Source organism: Aspergillus fumigatus, chromosome 2 (assembly GCF_000002655.1).
Source record: "Aspergillus fumigatus Af293 chromosome 2, whole genome shotgun sequence".
Classification (NCBI taxonomy): domain Eukaryota; kingdom Fungi; phylum Ascomycota; class Eurotiomycetes; order Eurotiales; family Aspergillaceae; genus Aspergillus; species Aspergillus fumigatus.
In genome coordinates this window covers 3,460,820-3,485,220 of record NC_007195.1, presented here as the reverse complement: position 1 = coordinate 3,485,220, position 24,401 = coordinate 3,460,820, and the positions used below count along the sequence as shown (strand labels likewise).

At 50.3% G+C, this 24,401-nt stretch overlaps 5 protein-coding genes across 5 annotated transcripts; 3 read left to right on the top strand and 2 right to left on the bottom strand.

Moving 5' to 3' along the window:
* The first annotated feature begins 156 nt into the window (after window positions 1-156).
* AFUA_2G13450 (uncharacterized protein) lies at window positions 157-4,599 on the top strand. The gene is made up of 2 exons (XM_077804189.1): window positions 157-685; window positions 737-4,599. The coding sequence occupies exons 1-2, from the start codon at window positions 257-259 to the stop codon at window positions 4,391-4,393; spliced, it is 4,086 nt and encodes a 1,361-aa protein (XP_077660351.1). The 5' UTR covers window positions 157-256; the 3' UTR covers window positions 4,394-4,599.
* A 31-nt stretch (window positions 4,600-4,630) lies between these two features.
* Window positions 4,631-13,307, bottom strand: chsE (chitin synthase class Va). The gene is made up of 5 exons (XM_750584.2): window positions 12,081-13,307; window positions 10,813-12,014; window positions 10,546-10,734; window positions 5,278-10,490; window positions 4,631-5,214 (listed from the first exon to the last, which is right to left on the bottom strand). The coding sequence occupies exons 2-5, from the start codon at window positions 10,923-10,925 to the stop codon at window positions 5,183-5,185; spliced, it is 5,547 nt and encodes a 1,848-aa protein (XP_755677.1). The 5' UTR covers window positions 10,926-12,014; window positions 12,081-13,307; the 3' UTR covers window positions 4,631-5,182.
* A 31-nt stretch (window positions 13,308-13,338) lies between these two features.
* Window positions 13,339-19,998, top strand: csmB (putative chitin synthase). Its single transcript, XM_750583.2, has 4 exons — window positions 13,339-14,448; window positions 14,514-18,110; window positions 18,169-19,442; window positions 19,496-19,998. Exons 1-4 carry the CDS (start codon window positions 14,147-14,149, stop codon window positions 19,591-19,593), a joined length of 5,271 nt encoding a protein of 1,756 aa, XP_755676.1. The 5' UTR covers window positions 13,339-14,146; the 3' UTR covers window positions 19,594-19,998.
* A 171-nt stretch (window positions 19,999-20,169) lies between these two features.
* On the top strand, window positions 20,170-20,670 carry AFUA_2G13420 (uncharacterized protein; the record flags this gene model as incomplete). The annotated part of the gene is made up of 1 exon (XM_750582.1): window positions 20,170-20,670. The coding sequence occupies one exon, from the start codon at window positions 20,170-20,172 to the stop codon at window positions 20,668-20,670; it is 501 nt and encodes a 166-aa protein (XP_755675.1).
* A 274-nt stretch (window positions 20,671-20,944) lies between these two features.
* On the bottom strand, window positions 20,945-24,338 carry AFUA_2G13410 (ATP-binding mismatch repair protein PMS1; the record flags this gene model as incomplete). The annotated part of the gene is made up of 4 exons (XM_750581.2): window positions 24,249-24,338; window positions 24,086-24,182; window positions 23,924-24,010; window positions 20,945-23,862 (listed from the first exon to the last, which is right to left on the bottom strand). The coding sequence occupies exons 1-4, from the start codon at window positions 24,285-24,287 to the stop codon at window positions 20,945-20,947; spliced, it is 3,141 nt and encodes a 1,046-aa protein (XP_755674.2). The 5' UTR covers window positions 24,288-24,338.
* Between the last annotated feature and the right edge of the window lie 63 nt (window positions 24,339-24,401).

Sequence of the window (24,401 nt, the reverse complement as noted above, 5' to 3'; positions counted from 1 at the left end):
GTCAAAAGCACAAAGGAAATTGGACTGTGGATGCTCCGGCCACTTGTGCTGTACGGTTTAGACGCTTTGGCTGAACTGTATCAGGGGCTGGTGCCTCAGGCTCAACGTCCAGCCAATCACGCGGCGTCGCGTCCTTGAGGCTCAGGGAGCAACAAACACATCAACAACTTCATCTCCTCGGCCATTAATCTAGGCCTGCAACCGGATTTCTATTGGCCATTGATTGAGCAACAGCTCTCATTCCGAATGTTGTGTCATGTCTGACTTATTTATTGGCCATGTAGTCACTCTGACCGACGGTCGGCAGGCCACCGTCCGGTTTATTGGGACTACGCATTTTGCTGCTGGCGATTGGGTCGGTATTGAGCTTGATGAACCTACAGGCAAAAACGATGGTGCTGTTCAAGGAGAACGATATTTTGACTGTGAACCGGGCTATGGAATGTTTATACGACCGTCTGCTGTTGCCGCCATCGTTGAACAGCCTGTGCGAGAGACGAAACAACCCGCCAGGGGCGGCGCCAGTGCTCCAGCGAACAGAGGACGAGCCCAGACAGGTTCTACAACAAGTGGAATTGCCATGAAAAGACCCAGCGCTTTGCCTGCGAACAATGCCAAAAGACATAGCGTCAGTGCTGCGAGCCCGTCGCCGACGTCGCGGTCCGCATCTCAGCGGACGTCAAGGGTAAGTCGGTCCCTGCGTGCCAATGTTCTGGTAACTGCTAACATGTCGCAGGTTCAATCGCCACTCAAATCGCCGATCAAGTCTCCATCGACCCCCGCCGTCCCTGCTTCCTCAACTCGTTCGTCCATCAGTGGCCCTTCACGGCCGTCCGCAGTGAAAGCCCGCCCTCCGTCCGGACCAAAGACGTCGATGGGCCCTCCTCCGCCTCCCTCTGTCGCTGCTCGCCAATCTCGATCGTCGATATCAGGGCCCGCCAGCAAGGCGGCCAGACCAAGTCTGCAAAGTGAACCAACAACGTCTTCAGGACAGTTGAAGCGGCCTGCATTGCGCCCAACCGCTCCCAACAAGTCATCGGAGGAGACAGAAAGCCACACGAGTGCCTATTCGGGGGATCCTGAGATAGATCCTAGAGATGCTGAGCCTGACATGGACGGGAATGAGGCTCCTACCCGCAAGGTATCCGAAAAGGCACTGAGCTCGGGGCGTCCGGCCGGCGGCCGCCCTAGCCTCACGTCTTCCTTGCAACGGCAAGCACAAAACAATTCTGCGGCTGTCGCGAGGGAACTTGATGAGATGAAGACAAAACTCAAGGTCATGGAGAAGAAACGAGCGGAGGACCGAGAAAAGCTTAAAACCCTAGAGAAACTACAATCAGAGAGGGATAAGTTTGAAGCCATTATCCAGAAGCTGCAAGCAAAGTACCAGCCGCAACAGCTTGAGATTGGTGAATTGCGCAAGAAACTGAAAGACACAGAGGCCAAGCTTGAGGAAGTTGAACGTCTCCAAGCGGAGCATGAGTCGATCCTGGAAATGGCCGCATTGGACCGTGAAATGGCCGAAGAGACAGCCGATGCGTTCAAGCACGAGTGTGCCGTGCTAAGGGCAAGAGTTGAAGAGTTGGAGCTGGAGCTGGAGGTTCTAAAGGAAGAGAACGAGGAGCTTGGTCAGGTCATGACTCCTGAAGAGAAATCCAGCCACGGATGGCTCCAAATGGAGAAGACAAATGAGCGTCTCCGCGAAGCTTTGATTCGTCTTCGGGACATGACCCAACAGCAGGAGTCAGAGCTACGGGACCAAATCAAGGAACTCCAGCAGGATTTGGAGGATTATGCTGCGATCAAATCCCAGTACGAAGCAACGAAAGAGAAGCTGCTTGTATCTGAGAACAATGTTGAAGACCTCAAGCAGCAGTTGGAAACAGCACTTGGGGCTGAAGAAATGATCGAAGAGCTCGCCGACAAGAACATGCGATACCAGGAAGAGATCAACGAGCTCAAAGCTGCTATCGAAGACTTGGAGGCATTGAAAGAGATCAACGATGAGCTTGAATACAACCACATCGAAACAGAAAAACAACTGCAGGAGGAGCTTGATTACCGGGAAAGCCTGTTCAACGAACAATGCCGAAAGATTTCTCAGCAAGATGAAGTCATCGAAGATCTAGAATACTCTCTGGTCCGCTTTAGGGAGCTGGTCTCTACTTTACAAGGGGATCTGGAGGATATGCGAGCATCTCAGCAGATTTCGGAAGCCGAGGCAAACGATCTTACGGCGCGGTCGCGAGCCATGATGGACTTGAATATAAAACTCCAGGCGTCGATGGCCAAGACGCAGACAAAGACAATCGATATCGAACTAGGTCGTATGAACGCAGAAGAAGCTTTGCAACATCTATCCATTCTCAAACTTTATTTACCCGACTATTTTGAAGGAGAGCGAAATTCGATTCTCGCCCTTTTGCGCTTCAAGCGGGTCAGCTTCAAGGCCTCTCTGATGAACAACACTATACGTGAAAACATATCCGAGCAAGCCTCGATAGCTACAGGTCTCGATGAAATATTCGTGGCCTACGACGTGCTTGAGAAACTCATGTATATCTCGTCTCTTAGCGACCGGTTTGTCAACTACATCTCTAGCTGCTCCACAGAAAATTTTGAGAGCGTCAAAGGAGCTTTGTTCGAGATGGAGCCAGTGGAGCGCACGTTGAATTTCTGGATGGAAGGCCTGAAGAAAAATGAACTGAACCTCAGAAAATGCGCTGTAGAACTACAGAGATCCATCGCTCTGCTTTCGCATCTCGCAGAAACCCTCCTTCCTTCGTCCCTTGAGGCTTTTGCGGATGAACTGTGCATGCGCTCATCATTGACGCAGTCATATATAGATCATGCTGCAACTTGCATGGCACGGTTGAAGGCATTGCTACAGTCAAAGATTACAGTCCCGGAGGAGGGTGACGGGGAGTGCTCTTTGCTCTTTACCAAAGCGGAAGGGTTTGTGTCCCAAGCTCGGGGATTGAAAGTCGCCCTCGGTAAGGTTTATCGTACGCTCGAAGATCTTAAATCGCGATCATTGTCTCTATCACAAGATGTTGCCGGTCCCTTCAAGAGCGCCGAAGAAGCTGCCAAGGAGCTCTCTGCTTGGGCACGTCAGCTTGGGGAGAACTTAGTGATTCTTGTTAGTGATGAGGCTCGGACCGAACCCTTGACTATGGAAGAGGCATCGAAGACGATGTCAGAAACCTCCACAGCTTATTGTCTACCGTCGGAAGGATCCGAAAACAAAGACACCATGTCCCTACTCCATGATCGGTTACGTACCCTGAGCGGCCTCCTTGAGGAGCTGGACGCGGTCTCCTCCGATCTATCTATCACCACAGAATTTGAGAGGCGTCCCGCCCCATGGATTGCAAGAGCTGCAGAGCTCAAGTCGAATAAGACAAAGTCTCCAGACGCGGATGAGGAAATACGTCGGCTCAAGAATGAGATACATGAAGCGTCGACAGCCCTGGGTGTCAAGGACAAGACAATTGAGGAGCAAGCTCTCCGAGTAGAACTGGTAGAGTCGAGAATGCGTGAGGCTACCAAGAAAGCATCCATGGCCAAGGACCTTGAAAGCAAGATTGAGAAGATGCAGGCGAAGCAAGCAGACCTCGAAGGGGTTATTGAGACACAACGCAAGGACCTGCAAGCCATGGAAGCGGAGCGAGAGGAGCTCAAGAATCGGCTTGAGCGTGTCAAACGACTCTCCGGTACAACAGGAGTCGGGACTACGACGGACGGCGTTGCCATCGATAACAGTCTCTCCTTGGCCGCCATGCGTGAGAACGAGGCTCTTCGCGCAGAAGTCGCCAGTCTACAAGCGGCTGTTCGCTTCCTCCGCGAAGAAAACCGACGCTCAAACATGCTCGACCCGTACTCGGTACAACGGGCGGCAGATTTGCACTCATGGCTCGACTTGCCGCTTACCAAACCACGCTCAAGTGCTCTGCATGACAAAGTCCAACAGGCCGCATCCGAAAGCAGGGACGTCTTTGCTCATCTGCTCAAGTTGACGAAAGAATCCAACGTCTGCGATCTTAAGTCCACCATGTCCCAAAACAATGGCAATCGCGTCGGCTGGCGCCCATCAAAAGTCAAGCTTCGCTACCAAGTGCTACAACAGCGTGAGAACTACGAGCGCTGGGCAGAATGGAAAGATGACATCGTCCGCCACGAGCGTGAGCAGGATAGATTAGCCGCTGCGAAAAAGGAGAGAATCTCGCGTGAAGGCGCTCAGAAGCATGCGTCTCGGAACTCGGTATTTGGTGATTTCCCCAAGGGTCTAGGGCACGGCATGATGGGCGCCGCTTGGCAGATACTGGGCATGCAACATGCTGATCACAAAGCCTTTCACCAGCCTATCGAGACTTCTCTGGCGCCTTCTTATTAATCTCTTTGAAGACTTCCCAGAAGGATCATCGCGTCTGGATGTAGATATCATTTCTGTCCAAGTCTATACAACCCTTCTTGCATTCAGGTACCTCAAGCTACGTTCTGGATTTTCTTGGTGTACTAGTATTAAATGCCACTTGTCCTAGTCGATGACTCGCTAGATACCCCTGTTCAGATCCTACTTTGTCCGACTATTTCTCAGTGCATTCTTTTAAGACTGAATACTAGAGTTCGCCTTCGAGAACAGCTTCGCGTCACTTTCGCATATCGTTGCAATGTCATACTCCTATCTGTCCCCTGCTTCATGAACTTATAATTTGTATATTTCAAGGCGTCCACATGTACGCAAAGACTTCCCAAGTCACTATTTATTACCTAATGTAAATGAAATCCAAAACTGACGCTCAACAGTAAAATGTGCACATGCTCGAGAGAGAAGACATGAGGCGAAGCAGATAAACGTACAACTCCAGGCTCGGTATACTTCTAAGATAAAGAGGCAAATGCAAACCGAAATAGACAAGATCAAGCTCGGTTTGTCGTCATGAAAATGTAGCAGATGAGTAAGGTCGATCGGAAATGGACTCAGATGAACAGGATCATCACGCTAATCATGAAGATGGCTTTCGCGGTCCGTGAATCCCAATGTATGTAGCAGATCTCTTCCACAACATCGCTCAAAGAAAACGTGTATTAGATAATTGAAGAAACTTTATACAATATCGGAATCGAAATTGCTCCATCCTCTGTCAACCGTCCATTCTCAGTGGATGAGGCGATGCAAAGATCATAGGGCGCCGGCGAGGACTGCCTCGGTGGCTATAGATTGGAAAAGTTAGCATACTGTACGCAATACAGGGAATGGAAACGTATAGCCCTTACCTGAGTTGATGTAAGGACGTTTAAGGTCCAGGTTGACGCCGAAGCGCCTCTCTAGTTCCAATTTGATGCTCTTCTTTGTCACGGACATCAGATCGGCTGTCCGCAGAATCTCGCGGATCTCAGCGAGAATGGCATCGTCGCTTGGCAAGTGGGACAGATTCTCCATTTCCATGTCCGCGTGTCGGCTCATCATTTCAGATGGCGCCAAAGACATCCGAGATCCGAAACGAGGTAGGTCCAGCTGTGACATGGGCCGCGAGCCTGGGAAACCGTACTCAGACTGAGCAGGATGGTAAGACTTGGTGCCGTAAGAGATACCAGAAACTTCAGATCGGTCATCTCGTGAAGTTTGAGCCTCCCACAACTCTGTCTGATACTCTTCCCACTTCTTCTTCGGGATTGAGGCGGGATCGAACTTTCCTTCATCAGAGATAACGACCTTGCGGCCTTTCTCTCCTGTGATGATACGTGTGTTACCCCAGGTAAAGTCGTCCATGTGCCAGAAAGAGTAGAGGGGCAAGGCCAGGGAGAAGACAGGCAACGCGAGGAGGTACACGATCATCCATCCAACCATTTCCCACTTCCGACGAATAATGAAGATAAGAGCCTGTAAGCCGTATATGGCGGCAAGTAGAATCAATGAAGTGTAGGGGATCGTCGATGTGTCCTTGACCAGCCAGTAGATGAGGTAGATTATGTAGGCAAGAGTGACAGGTTGAATCACAGTACTGAGCAAGTCAACGAACACCACGAATCTCATACTGAAGCAACAGAATCCACAAAGCTGTTGCATTGGAATCAGCTCGATAAGATTATGGACAGTGGAGTTGATCCACCGACGACGTTGTGAAAGGAAGACTGTCCAACTTTCAGGAGCAATGGTCCAGGCTTTGGCGCTCGAGATGTACTTCGTCTTGTACTTGGAGTGGTGCTTGAGGAGAAGTGTAGTCAGGTACCGATCCTCACCCAGATGAAGCAGATTCTTCATGTGAAGTGTATCAACACGAATCTCAGCGTAAGCGTCCACGACCTCCTTGCTGACGAACAATGGCTTGGCCGTTTCTGCAGAGCGAATTCGATACATCGTGAAACATCCAGGCAAACACGTAACGGACCCGAAAAGACTCTCGAAAGCTTTCGTGAGGTTGTGAGATATGTAGTACTCATAAACTTGAATCATAGTCACCGCAGAATTCTTAGCATTGGTCAGAGCAGTTTCACCACAGACACCAATAAGACGAGTATCATTCAAGAACGCAGCCACCATCCGTGTTGCTGAATCAGGAGCGACGACTGTATCGGCATCAACCTGCAAGATAAACTCGTAGAACGTGGGATTGACACCAATGACGTTGCGGATCTGGTGATGCATCTCAAGTTCCATCGGGCTCATGGGAAGGTTGTAGTGGACACGGTTCAGGAATCTCATCAGCACCATCTGAGAGTCACGTTTGCCTCGATTACCGGGGCGCGAAACCTCCGAGGGCTTTCCGACCTTGACAATGACAAGGAAAGGGACAATGTGACCCTGGACTTCGTACAATCCCGAGTAGACTTTACCCATGTTGTGCTGTTTCTGACCTTCTCCCAAACTCTCAAAGCTGAGGGGTTCAGGGTCCACTGACTCCGGAACCCCTAAAATATCGAGGACAATTCTGGGCGTGGGACGATCGTTACCCTGACCAATAATCATACCGTCACAGATAACAACAAGAAGCTTGCGTTTGTCATCGTACCGCATGCGTGCCATAGAATCAATGGCACGGCGAAGAGATTCCTCGTCTTCTGTGTAGGCAGGGACTTGACAGATGATGAACTTATCCAAATTCTCGGGCACGTTCTTCCTACCGAATTGTAGAGCCGCAAGGAACTTGAAGACGATAATCGAGCAAATTAGAACTGATATAGCCAGGATGAAGTACCGAGCGAACTCGCACTGAGCTGAGTTACGCGTGTCCACATGACCGACGAAGAAAAGGTTGTCCAAACAAAGTTGCATCCGGCGACGCAGCGCCGGGTCGATCTTCAAATTTTCCCAGTGTTTTGACAGATCTTGGCCAGGAAGCGATTGGAAGAGCGACACAACACTGTTGTCCATGAAATCAGTGTCAACATCTGAAGGAACCGTCTCGCCGGGAGGTGCTTTCGTCAGCCGACCGCCAGCGATGTAGCTGGTCAAATCATAGACCTTGCCATTGATGCTGCCAATAGACTGAGACTTTTTACCCAGCGTGTTCAGATACTTTGGCGTATAGCCAACATAACCTTTGAGATAGTTTGCTTTGAGCATCACCATTTGTTCATAGAACCAGTCAGGACGGGAGTCGTTGGTGAAGTGCCGGAAGTCATGGTACACGGAGTTGGTATCTGTGCCACTGATCGTAGTTGCGGATCCTGAGATATTGGTCGGTCTGTAATCTAATAGGACCATGGGGTCAACGCTTCCTGACTTGCCCTGACAGAGTGCAGACACTTGCACCGGAAAGAGACCGGTGGCATCGACACCGGCGTACTTTTTCAACGCCGATTCGGGCACAATATGTGGATAGTGACCTGGCATGAATTTGTCCAAGTCGAAAACGACGCCGCGAATAGCAATGAAAGAACTATGTCCGTCCTTGCCATTGTGCGAAGACAATTCCGCTGCAGAGTAGACGTGCTGCGTGGGACACACCAGCCCAGGAAAGGCGACGATAAAGAAGATGGCGACCCCACAACTAAACCAAATGATCAAATTGATGGCGAACTTTTCACGCCAGGCCATTCGCACATCTTTGCGCTTTATTCGGCCAAAAAGTTTAATCGCGAAGTCCGGAATGTAGAATGTGAGTAGGTAAACGAGCGCTATCCAACGCTTGCGACTACCGGAGATGGGCGCGTCATCGACTTCTTCCATTTTCTTCTCATTTCCCTTCTCGAGCATCTGCTCCCGCGTTTCATGGTTTCGAAACATATCACCGGAGTTGAACGCAGAGTTACCGGCATCAGAGCGTCCATCGAGATCACGGCTGCCGAAGTAACCCTGTTTAGCCTCGTCACCATAGATGAACGCTCCAGGGGACTGATCTGCTGGGTTGAGCAGTCGGACTTTGGAGTCCCCGTAGCCAGTGCTACGGGGGTGGAGCAAACCATCACCTCCTTCATCCGACATATCAGCAGCATACACAGGAACAACGCGCTCTCCGACTTTTGCTAGATCGGCCCAGCATCTCTCGCTCAAGAACACACCAGTGCTGCCGACTCTAGCCTCATTGCCTGGCCAACGCTTCTCATCAAGGACGACTTCCGCTTTCTCTTTGTCACTGCCAACGACGATGTTGCCAATTTCCGCCAGACCAAGAAACTCAGCGAATGGAAGGAAAACGCTAAAGTCCGCGTTCCGTAGCCGTTGACTTATTTCAGCAATGCCGAACATCTGTACCTGTGCTCGTACGCATTTGCTATCAAACTGATTTGCAATGCGCCGGTCGTTCGGCTTCAGGCAGAAAATGAAGTAGGGGTTCAAGTTCGTAGAGCTCAAGCATTTATTAACTATGTCCAGCGAGGAAAGAAACTGACCAGCGGCACCTTGTATGCCACTAGTGAGCATAGCGCTTTTCCGTCTGCCGGAAGATGAATCCTTTGCGATGCTCTCTGCTTGACTCTCAACCTCATCTGCATCTCCCGCATCGAAGGCCAGCCGTGAAGATGGGCTTGTCTTTCGTCGAGCCATACTAGGCATACGCAAGGGCTTTGAGCTAACTTGTGCTTGCATGATGGCCGTTTTCTCCTTAGGATGGGTGACTGTTTGCAAGGCCGCCTGTCCGAAGAGTTCCCTGACGAAGTCGCTTTTGGTGGATTTCATCAGCCTCATAAGGTCGCCGGAGATGAACTCTCCATTCTCCTCAATTAGGCCATTGACAGAATAGTCGATTTCACCCGCAAAGTGCTTTACGGTGAAAGCGGAACGAGCATTCTGTGAGATCAAGCTGGTCCTCTTCGAGCCCTCCACAATGATAGTAGGGTTCTTGTTCTCAAACCGTCTCCTCAGAGATTCTAGTAATTGATTGTCGGTCCGCCCGCGCCTCGTTTGATCGTCAAGGATACTGAGTAGCCCATTGCCATGCTTCAACAGACCGCGGACAGCATCAGTATTATCGAAGTAGCTTGTCGCGGGCACTGAAACCTCTTCCCGTTCCAACTCATCTGCCTTTCGATCGAAGAATGACTGCAGGCAGAAGTTGTACAACAATTCAGTCGCAGCGTTGTTGAAAAGTTGATCCAGGGTAGAACCGGTGGCGCAGGCCTGGGCAAAACCAGGGAAGTCGACAATCGAAATCGTGTTCGCAACGCTATCCTCTGCTGCGCAGATCCGCTGGTTGACGGCTTCAATCACGTAGGCGACAAGAAGGGAATATATGGTTCGCGCAAGCTCATCGGCATTTTGTCGGGCCCCTTTTGGATCCAGCATGACCGTTACTCGTTCCCGGTGGATGGTCTTAGTTCGGTAGCCGAAGCTATTTTCGAGGTCTTCAACCGACAGACCCAGGAATGCAGCGATGATAGACAGCACATCTTTGTTCTTCACGATAGTGACTGTCTCGCCACCCTCATGTGAATATCCACCACTTTCTTCCGCATGGGTGGTTGTGGCTTGCCCACTAGCAAACTCCAACTGTCCAATATGGAGAATAGTAGCAAGGATCTGACAAATTTCGGCGATCTCGCTGCGCGGAAATTCCAACTTTCTCAAAGCTGTCTTGAAATGCTGGAACCCCTCCACATCATTGACACCCACCTTCAGTTGAGTCGGGTGACCGAGGTACCTCCACCTCTTATGGCCAATGGCGCCTGAAGAAGTCGATACATGGACGGCTTTGTCGAAGCCTAAGTGAGCCTTCTCAGCTGGACTAGTTCCAGCTAGAAGATAGTACAGCACGTGAAAACTTCGCTCTCCGGTCGGTACAGAGGTGATCCGACTCCGCTCAAGTCTATGGTCAATGATCTTTCCGCCAATTAGAGTTGGGTTAACAGACGACGAGCCATCATATTGCAGTTCCAAGAAAAGTCCAGCTTTTGAGGCTGTCTGAGTGGTCAAGGATTTCGTGGTTGTCAGGGTGTCGAAGAGAAATGCCGCGTAAGATAGCTTTGACGACAATGGAGTCGAGGAGAACGAAAGGAATGCAGACAACAAGTGGGAGCGGATTGTCGTCTTTCCAGATCCACTCTCGCCACTAAATGAGCTGAGTCAATATATGATCTCTTTATCAAGATCATCAAGAAGCTTACAGGAAAACAACGGCCTGGTTTTCTCCCCTGGCGCCGAGACGTGTAAAGGCACGTTTGGCCAGGTCCTCCGCCTCTCCCATTGCGCTGCCCTCTTTGCCGCCATCAGGACCTTTAGTCGATGTCGTATATGTGTTTAGACTGATCAGGGCCTGTGATGAGAGTCGGGCCGTTGGTAATCCTACGTGAAAACTGAATGATGCAGCACGGATGTTAGTACTGTATCAACCCCTCCTGATCAGAAAGATAGGGAGAAAGGGGAGACTGTACCGGCTAGCTAAATGAGCTGTCAGGTGGGTGTCTGATTGCAAATGTGCTGGTAATGATGGTAAAGACGACTGCGCATGAGACGGAGCGCCTCCAGCTGGTGACGGCGCAGCCATTATGTGGATGTTGTCCAGTCCCGACAACGGAGGTGCTTCAAATCTGAGTACGAATAATGATCAAAAGACCCTAACTTTTCGCTGAACGAATCCAATCGAATGAAGCAGAAATAAATGATTCGACAAAGATTAGAAGCGCCTCAGGTCCAGCTGATCCGTCTCACCCACGCTCAGGCTGGTAATGAGAATGGTTGATCGCGAAGTATTCGAAGAACGGTGGAAACTTCCCCAAAAAAAGGCTCCTAGCAGCAGATAGCTGAGCACATGGCTTGTGCAGATAGCAAATGCAACCTATTGAGCAGCACCGAAATCAACTTGCACGAAGGGAAGAACGACAGTGGGTGTAAGTGAACGTCGTAGACTCTGAGGTTTTGAGAGCGACCGTGTGTAGAGTTTTGAAACGACTCGGAAGCGAGGGGCACAAATACTCTCAATTATGGAATGTATTATTATTAAGATGGAAGAAATGGAGAAATCTGAGGCAGTAGAGAGATGACAAGCTGAGAAAGGACTTTGGCAAAAAAAAAAGCAGCAATGAGTCTCTGTACAGAGTAGCAATGCCTCTCAGTCCACCATGTCCTGTCTGGGGTCACCGCCCAGTGAGAAACAAAAGAGGTGGTGCTGTGGTAGGGACATGTGCTGTATTGTTGATGTACCTGTTTGGGATTGGTGGTTTCTATTCTTATGCTGGTAGGTTGAGAAATACAATCTCAGCGTTTCTACAATATGCGAAAGGAACCGAAAATTACGCTTTTCAAAAGAGATATAAAAATCTTGCTGTGTCACAAGGCGGGTTCTACTTTTAGTATGAATGCTCCCCCAAACCGAGGACCATCTGCGTCTCCTCAGGATCTCATAGGCATGTCGAGTCGACTATCGATAACACCTAATCGAAATAGGGGATGTGGAGATTCCTCGGGACGGCCGAACTGGCAGGGACTGCTAGGGACTTTTTGAGAGTCGTCCTGACATACTGTACAGTGCTGAGATTGTCAGGACACCGTACGTTACGGTATCAACGAAAAGAAAACTACTACGTAGTCCACTTCAAATCAATAACATTAAAATCCCCGTCAATCGCCAACGCCACTGATGAAGAAAGAACTCTTAGGAATATTAGGTGCTAGGGACTAGGGGCTCAGGGGCTCTCCTTACCTTGGTTGATTTTAGCTTATGATACTGTCTAAAGTCCGAGTCTTGCCTGTTTGGCGGATATATGGAGTGAAGGAAGATCGGCTTTATAGTGAGCGCGTTTTGAGTCCTCTGGTTGATAGCCATAAATCAATGATTTTCAGAAACTTGGAAAAGACCAAGACTTCACAGGCCAGATGAAATTTCTCTTTCAAGCTCGATTTATTTCAGGACGAGGATACCCGCTAGATACATACCTTACTAAGTACAGAGTAGAGTGGATCAATGATTTGATCTGGCAAACTCAAACAGAGAAAGCGTCATACAAGGAATTCTTTACAGCCATAATCCCCTTCATTGTTAATACGGATACCACCTACGATTACCTAGGATAGAATGTGGTGGAAGTTGCTAGGTACCTTTCCTTCAAGTTCCCCTTCAGTTTTCGAATCCACTTTCGCCGTCCAAGTACAGAATCTGAGAAAAAAGAAAGGCTAGACATGCAGAGTCTGTATAGCACCATGACTGAAAAGAACAATCCGGTGGGGACATCCAATGCAGGTATCGCACTGCATGACTCTTGTACATCTAACATATGACAGATGATTGTTAAGAGAAAAGGATCAACGATCGAATCAAGGCTTGAAGCGCGGAAAATCTTGTTCAAGGTGGCAATTTTATCAATCTCGATTGGTGTGTTTTACTGAGACAAGCGTGGCCTCACCGGCATCAGTATTCAACTTCTGTTCTGAAGACTTGCACTGTATAGGCTATCCATTTATGGATGAGTAACCACCCGTAGTCCAGGTGAGACGATGATGCCAATTATAGAATTTAGGTCTGGAATCTACTTGTTTTTACGGCTCCGATTGTCTTTTTTGATACGCTCGGTCACTACTCTGTAGGTGTGATACTGGTACACCACCTGACATGGTTGAAAGTCGCGGGTCGTGTCTCAAAAAAGGGCCTGTTTACTATCCCACCTCCTGAAACCCAAAGTCTGGTACTGTCCCTTCCCAGACCATGGATGGATTATCATCGGTCAAGATATGGAGTAGCTACTTGCTTTCGAAGGTATTCCATGAATATTAAGCAACAGAACGGATTGATCATCTGCGTATTAGGTACTTAGGAATGCATATTGAATAAAGGGATGCTCAGTTTGATATCAGAAAGGGGAGCCAGGGAATACAAAATTAGACCCAGGTTGAGCCTAGACAAAATTTGAAAATACCTATCAGCTGCAGCTGGCCCGTTAGACTTTGGCTAGTGGTTTGCTAGTATCAACTATAGTGCTTCGCCTGATTTCCATAGCGATATTGCCCGATCCTCTTCTGACTGCTATCGCCAATACAATCAGACATAGGGCAGGCTACCTACACTATCTCAGCAGAGTAATTTTCAATACGTCCCCTTCACCCCGGATACCTGATACAGCTAGCTAATCCTACTGCGCCTAAGGTAAGTTAGCACAACAACACATTAACTGAACTGGACTGACACTGTGAGGCTGGACAGCATCACCAGCAACTTTCTTCTCTCCCCTTCCATCCTGTCCATACTGCTGTCTTTCAGCTTGTTTCTACTTGTCCTCTGTTCATTCCAAGTCTCATCAGCTGTCGATCTGTATCGACCCGTTTTTTTTTGCGTTTGTTGAATCCTCCTTTGTTGCTGTCCCTCGCTTTGCACTGTTCCCTTAATCGATAATTGCCATTTTCTGGGTTTTCGCTGTCTCAACAGTCGCTACACACCATATTCTTTCCTATTCCACGCTTGATCTCTCGCTTTGAACGTGAAGAGTACCATCATCACAAATCTTTCGGCTTGTAGAAGTTCGTCCCGTTTCCATTCGTTCAGCGACAAGGTTGCCAATCAAACGTCCGATTCCGACGACTTCGCTCAACACCAAGGGAAGAGAATCTCACTGTACCTTTGGGTCTCTATCATTAGGAGAATTTCCATAAATGCTCATGTTCTGAACAATACGTCTGCGATCGTTGCACCGGCCTTTTCGGGTTTCTAACCCGCGGAGTTCTCAGCTATTACGCCTGATTCAATCACACTACCGTCATACGGTCAACTAAGTCATCATGTCGAACAGATTCTCTGTCTATTCCAGTCATTCAGCTGGCTTTTCCACGAGTGGTGCACGATCCGCACCCCAAACCACCCAGGTGTCCACAACGACCTTGCTGAATGCACTTCATGCGTTCTACAATTCCGGTCAATCTTACCAGCTAGATGCAGGGACAAGCTTGGTTGTGAATAGTTGGGCTACCGCCCGGCACACTACTCCCGACGGCCGGACTGGTGGCACCATAGACCGAGAATTAGCCATCCGAGCATGGGAACATGCTCGAAGGAGGGCGGAGGATGGATGCATCGTCTTATGGTTCGAATGACACCCCTTTCTAGTATGTCTCAACGCTTTATGGGTGGTCGCTAACCTCCGTTCAGCTCTGCTCACCAATCAACACCCTCCCTCTTTGAACCATTCCTTGCCGCCTTGCCCTTGCCAACACCCAGCATAGCCTTCACCGCACTTGCCGCACTCAGACCGTTCGTGTCCGCGGTTACAGCATTCAACCCTTCGTATTCTCTATACTCTGCCCTTGCAGCTTCTTACACCTTCACGCTACACGGAAACCTCGTCGGATTGAGCTTTGCACTGTCGACTTCGGGCATCAACGTGCGAAAAGGACTCTTGGATATTTCCGCGGAACCGGGATACCGTGCATTTGACGTGTTCTACTATCTTGTGACGTCCTCATCGACGCCTGCGGAACGGGAATTTTTAGCCCTGAAGGATCCTTCTGCGTATACATTACTCAACAGGTCAGGTACCTATTCACCTCCATCATATCTCCCAACCGCCGACGATGCTGCGGCGGCAGAGGATTTTAGGGCAGCGTTGAAGGCCATTGGTATCAAAGGTGCCTCACTGCGCGGTTTACTCTCCATTCTTGCAGGCCTACTCAAGCTCGGTAATGCGGCTGGCTTTCTGGTCGATCAGGAGGAGCTCGAGGACGTATGCGAAGAGGTTGGGGGACTGCTGGGATTAGATCCGGAGGTGCTTCTTCACAAGTGTTCCACTGAAGATCGCGAGGTATTGATCGCGGGCATCTACGAGGCACTGGTCGACTGGGTCATCGTGAAAGCCAACGAAACTATTGCGAATGAGCTCCGGGCAAACCAGGAAGGTGACTCAGGAAGCGGATCAGCCGGCCAGTGGTCAGACGAGGACACCGTGGGTATCACGGTCGTGGATATCCCTAGGCCTGCCTTTGGTAAAGCTGTGGCATTGAGAGGAGTCTTTGATGATACCCTTGGTATCAATGCAGAGATGAAGGAGGATGGCGTCCAGGTTCCTCCCGTCGGACACTCTGTACTCAATGACTTGAACAATTCCGTAGCGCAGGTCGAGCCAGATTTGGGAATTACCACTGGTCCTGCCTGGCGTGAACGGGAATATGAGCTCGACAAGAGGCAGGAAGTTCTCGAAAAAGTCGGATTAGAGGTTGATATGGACTCGTTCCTCCGGCAGTTACTGTTTCCCGTGGAAGCTGAAGGGATTACTGTCGGCAAAAGAGGGCGGTTTGACCTCATGACTACCTTGGGTAGCAGTCGAGTCTGGCACCATATCTCGATCCATCCAACCGACGATACCCCTGACTCCTTAAACGCAGCCTCGCCCACCGCCGCCTGGTCTGCAGGTACGGTTTCTCGCCAAATACGTGAGTGGAGACTTGCCGAATGGGCCAATCGACGTCTGAAGCAGATGGATTTTACGGCCGACTTTGACGTAGAGGAGTTTGTTAGCCGTTATTCGCGATTGGGCTGTAGAGAAGGAAGGGACGGTGTGGAGAGCTGGTTGATGGAAAGAGGCTGGACCAACGGCGACGCCTTTGTAGGCCATCAACGGATCTGGATGCGTGAGAATGCATGGTGGGAAGCGGAGACGATGCTTGATCTCAAGCCAGATGAAACACCCGGAGCAAACTCGTATATGTACGGCAGTGGCATGCTTGACAATGGCGTGGCACAATACGCGGCGAATCCCATGGCGGAGTCTGCCAGCCTTTTGGGCAGTCGGGATAACCTCCTACAGAGACAAAGCATGCTGGCACCCAGTGTTGCAGGGGTAGCGAAATCCGTCGCTCCTAGTATGCCGAACACCTTGAACATGGCTGGTGATTATGGCCTCGGAACCAAGGGTGACACCAAAAAGTGGGAGAACCAACTCTACGACGGCGACTTCACTGGCGAACTTGATCCCGAGTTTGGTAGTCCCAAGCATATCGAAAAGAAGGAAATCACTTTCGGTCGGCGCGTCTGGTCAGGGTTTGTCTGGGCCCTGACCTTCTGGATCCCATCATTTGTTCTTCGCTACATTGGCCGCATGAAACGTCCCGATGTGCGGATGGCCTGGAGGGAGAAACTGGTCCTCGTCTTCCTCATCCTTCTCTTCAATGCCATTGTCTGTTTCTATATCATGGCGTTTGGTGACCTACTCTGCCCGAACAAGGATAAAGTCTGGAACTCCAAAGAAGTTGGATATCACCAGGGTGACAACGATTTCTATGTCAGCATCCACGGTAAAGTGTACGATATCAGCAAATTCTGGAGGCTTCAGCACAGTGACAACAATATCGACGTGACTGCGTCGAGCATGGAGCCCTTTCGAGGCCAGAACCTTGATGCCTACTTTCCTCCTCCCTTGACTAGATTCTGTTCGCCAATGGTGACGGATCAGTCAATCAAGCTCTCCTATAATGACACGACTGCTGACATGTATTCCTATGCTAATCACAATTGTGGTCCCCTGAATTGGCCCTCAACCACCAAGCTCCATGAGATCACCTGGTATGAGAATACGTTCCTCCCAAAGATCCGTGAATACTTCAAGGGAGATCTTGTCTGGACAAGAGGAACCGTTGCGAAACAGGCCGACGATAGCCAGCGATACTGGGTCATTGTGAACAAAAACATATATGACCTGACAGATTACTTTTACACGTTGGATAGGATGAATAACCAAGATACCTACAACTTCCTACCAAAAAGTGTCACGGATCTTTTCAAGAATTATCCGGGCACTGACGTGACCGACAAATGGGGAGATTCTGAGGACTTCAAGAAGTCTCAGATATGTCTCGACTATGTGTTCTACAAAGGGAAAGTGGATTTCCGTGATACCCCCCGGTGTACTGTCAATAACTGGATTCTGCTTGCCTTCACGATTCTCATATGCTCCGTTGTCCTTGTTAAATTCCTTGCGGCTCTACAACTTGGGTCCAAACGGCGTCCAGCCCCACAAGATAAGTTTGTCATTTGTCTCGTGCCAGCATATACAGAAGGTGAAGATGCGCTTCGCAAAGGTCTTGACTCCTTGACAGCCCTACAATATGACAACAAAAGGAAACTTATCTTCGTCATATGCGATGGCATGATTGTCGGCGGCGGTAACGATCGACCAACTCCCAAGATCGTCCTGGACATCCTCGGCGTTGATCCTAAGATCGACCCCCCTGCGTTGCCGTTTAAGTCTCTCGGACAAGGAAGTGATCAGCTCAATTATGGGAAGGTCTACTCTGGCCTTTACGAATACGAGGGCAATGTGGTTCCATATATTGTGGTCGTCAAAGTCGGTAAGGAATCTGAACAAAACCGGCCGAAGCCCGGTAACAGGGGTAAGCGTGACTCGCAAATCCTTCTGCTCAACTTCCTGAACCGTGTACATCACCGTTCCCCGATGTCACCGCTGGAGCTAGAGATGTTCCATCAGATCAACAACATTATCGGAGTCGACCCTGAACTCTACGAGTACTGTCTGATGGTGGACGCGGATACAAGTGTCCGGGAAGACTCACTCAATCGGCTGGTTGCTGCCTGCGCGAATGATGCACGGATTGCCGGTATCTGCGGTGAGACGAGTCTTCAGAATGAGGAACGAAGCTGGTGGACAATGATTCAAGTCTACGAGTACTACATTTCGCATCACCTGGCCAAGGCTTTCGAGTCTTTGTTTGGAAGTGTGACATGTCTTCCGGGGTGGTAAGTGTGACCGATCCATGACTTTGGTCTCATCTCAATTTACTGACGCGCTGGTTAGTTTCTGCATGTATCGTCTACGAACGGCGGACAAGGGTCGACCTCTGATTATTTCAGACAAAGTCATTGAAGAATATGCGGACAACGATGTAGACACCTTGCACAAGAAGAACCTGTTGTCTCTGGGTGAAGATCGTTTCCTCACCACTCTCATGACGAAGCACTTCCCAACTATGTCCTACAAGTTCATTCCGGATGCCTATGCCAGTACCGCCGCCCCGGAGACTTGGTCTGTCCTTCTCTCTCAGCGACGTCGGTGGATCAACTCGACGATTCACAATTTGGTTGAGCTTGCGGCTCTGAAGGACCTGTGTGGCTTCTGCTGTTTCAGCATGCGATTTGTGGTACTGGTCGACCTGATTGGAACCCTCATCCTTCCGGCGACCTGCGTCTACATAGGGTACCTGATCTACCGTGTCGCCAGTCACACTGGCCCATTTCCATATATCTCCCTCGCTATCCTGGCAGGTGTGTACGGTCTCCAAGCCATCATTTTCATCGTCAAACGGCAGTGGCAGCATATTGGGTGGATGATTATCTACATCCTGGCCTTCCCAATCTACAACTTTATCCTGCCCTTGTATGCATTCTGGAAACAGGACGACTTCAGCTGGGGCAGTACCCGTATTGTCCTTGGGGAGAAGGGCACGAAGCGAGTTGTAGCAGTGGAGGATGAAGCATTCGATCCTCGGAGCATTCCTCTCCAACGCTGGGATGATTACGCCCTGGCGAACAACCTTCCAGGCCGTCGCGGCGATTATGGCGTCAGCCAGGAGAAGATGTACAGCCGGTACGGAGACGAGGCAGTCATGGAGATGGATGATCTTCATTCCACCTATTCCTCTGTGAAGCCGGCATCTACCATCCTTACCGGATTTCCCCAAGGCCGGCACTCGAGTCCGTACATGCCACCGCAATCGCCAGCTCCATTTGGCGGAAACATTCCGGGCAACCGCAACTCGCACCTTTCTAGCTTTACCAGATATACCGACAACCCACACCAGCGGAATATGTCCATGGGCAACCTCAGCCACTACCAGGATAGCCCCATGGGCATGAGTCGGCACAGCGTGGGACTTATGCAGAGTACGGACAACCTGCTGGGGGTCGCGCGCCAGAATTCACGCAGTCCCCTCGGCGGTGGCCTGAACTCGAGACCCGTTAGTGCATTCGACTTCCGGACCGGCGGTACAGGACCGGATGAGGGCGCCATTACAGAAGCGATCCGCAGCTGTCTGGCAGAGGTGGACCTAGACACGGTGACTAAGAAACAAGGTCAGTTCCTTTCCCCATATATCAAGTGGTATTCATCCCTGATAGCTTCTTAGTTCGTGCTTTGGTGGAACAACGGCTGCAGACGACGTTGACGGGCGACAAGAAGGCATTCCTCGACCGCCAGATTGACCAGGAGTTGGCGAACATGTGAGGTCTTTGTTTCATTACTTACAATCCCGACAAAAATACTCTTCTATCTAATCTGCACTGTACCACGGCAACTGAAGCTATGTCGCAAATAACTTTTCGGTATGGCATGCATGGCGTTTTGGGAATTCTTTTTTTTTCAAGCAGCAGCATATAGCCAGCGGTCATTACGTATTTGGTGATGGGCTGTTAATACCAAGTCAAAGCTTATAGTTTTTGCATTTTATGTCTGTGGATTTATGTATGTATCGAAGAGAGGGCATTCCTTGTGCCTGTGGATAGAGAGATTTCTACATAATCATGCCAACACACGAATTTGGAGGATATGCATCCAATCATCTTACCATCTCGATCATATCAATTGCTGTCAACCCTAGTGTGGCACATGAGGTGGGGTAATCAACGCATTCAGACTATACTTTTGTTTTATCTTGCCCATATCAACAAGGAAGCACATTATATATATAGTATACACCAACGCCATCCAGCCAAACGCTTCAGACCTAGGTCTCCACCACCACCACCATCATCATCATCATCATCATCATCATCATCATTCCCCTACTTACTGTAACCAACAATGTCCACTCAACCACCACCGCCTCAACAACAACAACAATCACCCACCTCCTCACCGACCCTCTCCCAACGCACCCTCGAAGCCAAAGCAGCCTTCACTGCCTCCCTCCGCTCCGTCGGCGCAAACTACGACGCCGAGCTACGCGACCGCGCGCGCACGCTGCACGAGAACGCCGCCGCGCTAGACAAGCAGGAGGCGGAGCTGCGGCGGACGACGGCCGAGCTGCGCCGGCAGAATGAGCAGTGGGAGAGGGTGGCGGATACGGCGCGCGAGGGCCTCAAGGAGATCGGGGACGTGCAGAATTGGGCGGAGTTGATTGAGAGGGATTTGTTGATTGTGGAGGAGATGTTGAGGGAGGTGGAGGCTAGGGAGGAAGGGGTGGGAGAGGAAGCGGAGGAGGAGGGCGAGGAGGGCCGGATGATGATAGATGGGAAGGGGAAAGGGAAGGGGAACGGCAAGGGAGAGGAAGAGGGGAAGGGAGGGTGGCTGAGGTGGTGGTGATTCTTGAGTTTTGCTTCTTGGGTTAAATACCAAGTACGTGAACTGGTGTTTTAGGGTGTCAGGTACCAGGCGACACCTCTGATGGGCAAAACAGAGCATGGATTCCGTAGATGAAAACCAGCCCGGTAGATGGTTCGTTATTTTGAAGCGGAGGAGACATGTCCACGAATCTAAGGACGATGTTCTGTCCTAACGGCCTTTCATGGCGTATTATATACTTCACCATAATGAGCTATCCAAAAAGAGAACAACACTCCAAATCCGCGCACAGATTCTATATCTCAGCCTCTTCATCGGCCTCCGCTGCGTCTTCTTCCTCCGCGCTCATTTCCCCCATCTCTTGGTAGTAGTTCCTCCATACATCCAAGCGGTCGACCTCGATCCGGCCGCTTTCTTCGTCTTCCTCTTCATTGTCATACCCATATTCATCCCATTCATCCCATTGACCCAAAGTCATTAAATGCCTCATGGTGGGTCGTCCATGGGGACAATTCCATGGCTTGTCGATTGTCCCCATGTTTCTCACAACCCGGACCATCTGTGTCTGGGTCAAAGATTTACCGATCATTATGCTGGATCGACATGCGCGCATCGCAAACATCTTGCGGACTTTACTAGGGCGCGGGATATGGGTCTGCATGGCAGACCCGCGGCTGTCGGTTGCTGGCATCTCGGATAGCAGAACAATGAGCTCTTCCAGATCTCGTACACCGAATACAACCTCCTTGCTCAGCGGCAAGGAGATCAGCTTGCAGCGCTGGCCGATTGGCTCGTTGCCGCTGTCGTCGACTTCGACGACAAATCCGTTCTTCTCCAGCGCAGCTCGATTTTCGATGACGATCTCCTCCTCGACGGCGGTGAGGTCAAGTCGTTTGGGCTGAACAAGGCGCTGATTCTGTACCACTGTCTCAGCTTGAAGCCGCTCAAAATTAAACTTTTCGTCCGACGCATGCTGGTCAATAATGAAAAGCTCATCCTTGGAATCAGCGGAGCCATCTTCCGACGGCCGGGTAGCTAGGATAAATCCAAGATTGAATTGCCCAATAATGCGCATCCTGGCGAAATCATCCTTGGTGACCGTCAGTGACAACCGTTCTTCTGCTGTGACTGTCGCGGCAGCCGCCGTGTCCTCCTGAGAATTGTCCACATCCTTTCTGTAGGAACGGAGGCTGTGCTGAACCTTCTTCATCTGGCTCTCAATCTTAGGGAGCGACCCGTCAACGGTGCTCATCAGATGTGTTGTGGAGTCACGATGACCGGCCCCCTTGTTCAGCTTGTTCGCACGGTGGATACTATTCTCCTGAGGCAACACGGCTTTTTCCTCTGCTTGTCGAATGAGCCGCTGCACCTCGGCTTCCTCGTGTTTCTTCTTCTCCTCATCATTCATCATCTCCGCAGCTGTAGCTCCGGACTCGTTGACCTCATCATCCGATACCTCTGCGGAGCGATCGTCGTGCTTATCAGACGGGCAAGATGAACGGGAGCCGTCTTCAGAAACACTGTCCATGATCTCTTCATCTTCCGCTCGTTCCTCCTCGTCCTCGTCCTCCTCCTCGGCCTCAACGCTGCTAGCTTGCTGTATCTGCGATCCTGGAGCTGCAAAGGCCCTCATATGTTTGCCAAATATATTGGAACGAGACGGAGTGTGTATCCTCCTCTTGCGGACTGATCTTCCACCGGCGGTTTGAATTGAATCCCCGGTCCTTTTTCTAGGCATTCCACTTCCTACCATGGACGTAATTGTCTTGTTGCCAATGGTGATGGTGGCAACTTCAGCGGGCATACGTCTGGGACGCATTCGATCGAAGGCGTTCTGTATGACATTGGGTGTCTCCTCAAGTAGATCGGGTTGAGTTGAAGGGGTGTGATGTCCATAGAGCTCAGAACCACCCCGTGGCGTAGACTGCTCTACGGCGTCTCGCGGGGATTCTTGCTCCTCGTCCGTCACCTTAGGGAGTTGGGAAGTTTCAGGGGATGGCGTCCCACCCTCTGAAACGAATAATTCATTATCGACTGTCTTGGTTAAGGATTCAGCCCGACCGTCAGGGGTACTCGGCGTTGCAGTCGAGTCCAGTTGCTCCGACTCCTCTCTGCGGACAGGAGACGAGGATGGAGTCGCTCGTCCCTGTCGTGAACCAAGGTTGCTCAGAAAGCTTTTCAGCTTCTCCTGGGAGCTCAGTTGACTCGATTCTGTGTCTTCTTTATCGGGGGAATGGCCTTGCTCTCCTGTAATAGCTTCCTTCTCGCTCAAAACCCTGCGAGGGGCGACTGCCTGCAGTGTCCCCAGCTGCTGTTTAGGACCAGATTGCTTATAGTCAGCTATTTGAGATAGAGGAACAGTCTGATCAGTCGCTTCGAACATCTCTGTAAGAGACTGCTTGAGGGAATCGATCAACGCCCCAGCATCATGCAACAGAATTGTGCGTTTATCAGGGGACACATTCACATCATAGGCATTTGTATCCATATGCAAGTCCGCAAAGACGAAGGGAGACTGCGACACATTGAATGACTTGTAGACCTCATTAAACGCCTTTGCAATTTGCGGCAGACCACAGGGTCGAGAATTCACAAAGAACATCTGACGATCCGGTGTTTGCCTTCCTTCACCAAATACCGGACGAGAGATGTGCCCTTTGACCTGGATTGTATGAAGCTCACCTTCAGCTGTCCGCCTACCTGCAGCGGATGGCTCAAACTCCAAGGTCAAGTCCAGCGGGATGAGCGCCAGTAGCGTTTTTGCGCCGTAGACATTGGCAATATTCTCCTTTGTTGTCTGGTTGCCATTCGTCGAGAAAACCATCACATTCCGATTTTTTCCCACTGTATTCCGAACGCTGAAGCGTACCCCCGTGCTTATGCAAGCATAGGCATGGAGCAGATTCAAAACCTTCCCATACTCTCTCTTGATGTTCTTTTCCAGCTCCCGGCGGCGGACGGGAAGCTTTTTGAACAGACCCTCCACCGAGGCTGTTGTGCCCTTTTGACCCGCGACTATTTGGGTCTTCGACAGCTTCCCCGATGTTTCGAATTCGAGCTTAGTCGCCTTGGGAGCTTGATTAGCTTGGGCCGTGACGATGCGGAAATCGGCTAGAGCGCATAAGGACGAGAGTGCTTCGCCTCGGAAACCGAAAGTGTGTAAGCGGGAGAGATCCTCGTAAGACGAGAGTTTCGATGTGTAATGTTTCAGAGCTACCAAAGGTAAGCAAAACTTCAAGATCAGATTTGGAATATTCACCAAAGGAAAGCTTACCGACGTTCTCGTAGTTCTCTGGTGATATTCCGCTTCCATTGTCTTGTACCTCGATCGAGTCCAGCCCGTTGTTCTTGAAACGGACCTCTATGTCCAGGACCAAAATGAGCATGTCAACACTCTATCACCGGGCATATCTTTGATGGTTCTCTATGATCCTACCGATCGATGTTGCGCCAGCATCAAGACTGTTTTCCACCAATTCCTTCACAACAGAGCACAGATCAACAATCACCTGGCCCGATTGAATTTGGTGAACCTGAATACCAAATAGAGGATTAGCCAAACGGACGCTCCCACTAGGAAGGAAGGAAATTAATCATACCGAACGGGCCTCAATGGCCTTGATGGTCGCCATACTCATCCCATGGTGGTGCCGGTTAGAATGACGCGGGAATTTGCGCGTCGCCCAGCCACTTTACGCGGAAACTCTATGCGGAGTTCGTTATCGGTAGCTGATAAGCTTTATCAATGTTTC

Excerpts from the sequence above, each read along its gene's own strand:
- AFUA_2G13450 (XM_077804189.1), top strand. The coding sequence starts at position 257 with ATGTCTGACTTATTTATTGGCCATGTAGTCACTCTGACCGACGGTCGG. Across the intron at positions 686-736 it reads CATCTCAGCGGACGTCAAGG|GTTCAATCGCCACTCAAATC; the intron begins GTAAGTCGGTCC and ends AACATGTCGCAG.
- chsE (XM_750584.2), bottom strand. The coding sequence starts at position 10,925 with ATGGCTGCGCCGTCACCAGCTGGAGGCGCTCCGTCTCATGCGCAGTCG. Across the intron at positions 10,735-10,812 it reads ACAGCTCATTTAGCTAGCCG|TTTTCACGTAGGATTACCAA; the intron begins GTACAGTCTCCC and ends TGCATCATTCAG. Across the intron at positions 10,491-10,545 it reads AACCAGGCCGTTGTTTTCCT|TGGCGAGAGTGGATCTGGAA; the intron begins GTAAGCTTCTTG and ends CAGCTCATTTAG.
- csmB (XM_750583.2), top strand. The coding sequence starts at position 14,147 with ATGTCGAACAGATTCTCTGTCTATTCCAGTCATTCAGCTGGCTTTTCC. Across the intron at positions 18,111-18,168 it reads GTGACATGTCTTCCGGGGTG|TTTCTGCATGTATCGTCTAC; the intron begins GTAAGTGTGACC and ends CGCGCTGGTTAG. Across the intron at positions 19,443-19,495 it reads CACGGTGACTAAGAAACAAG|TTCGTGCTTTGGTGGAACAA; the intron begins GTCAGTTCCTTT and ends ATAGCTTCTTAG.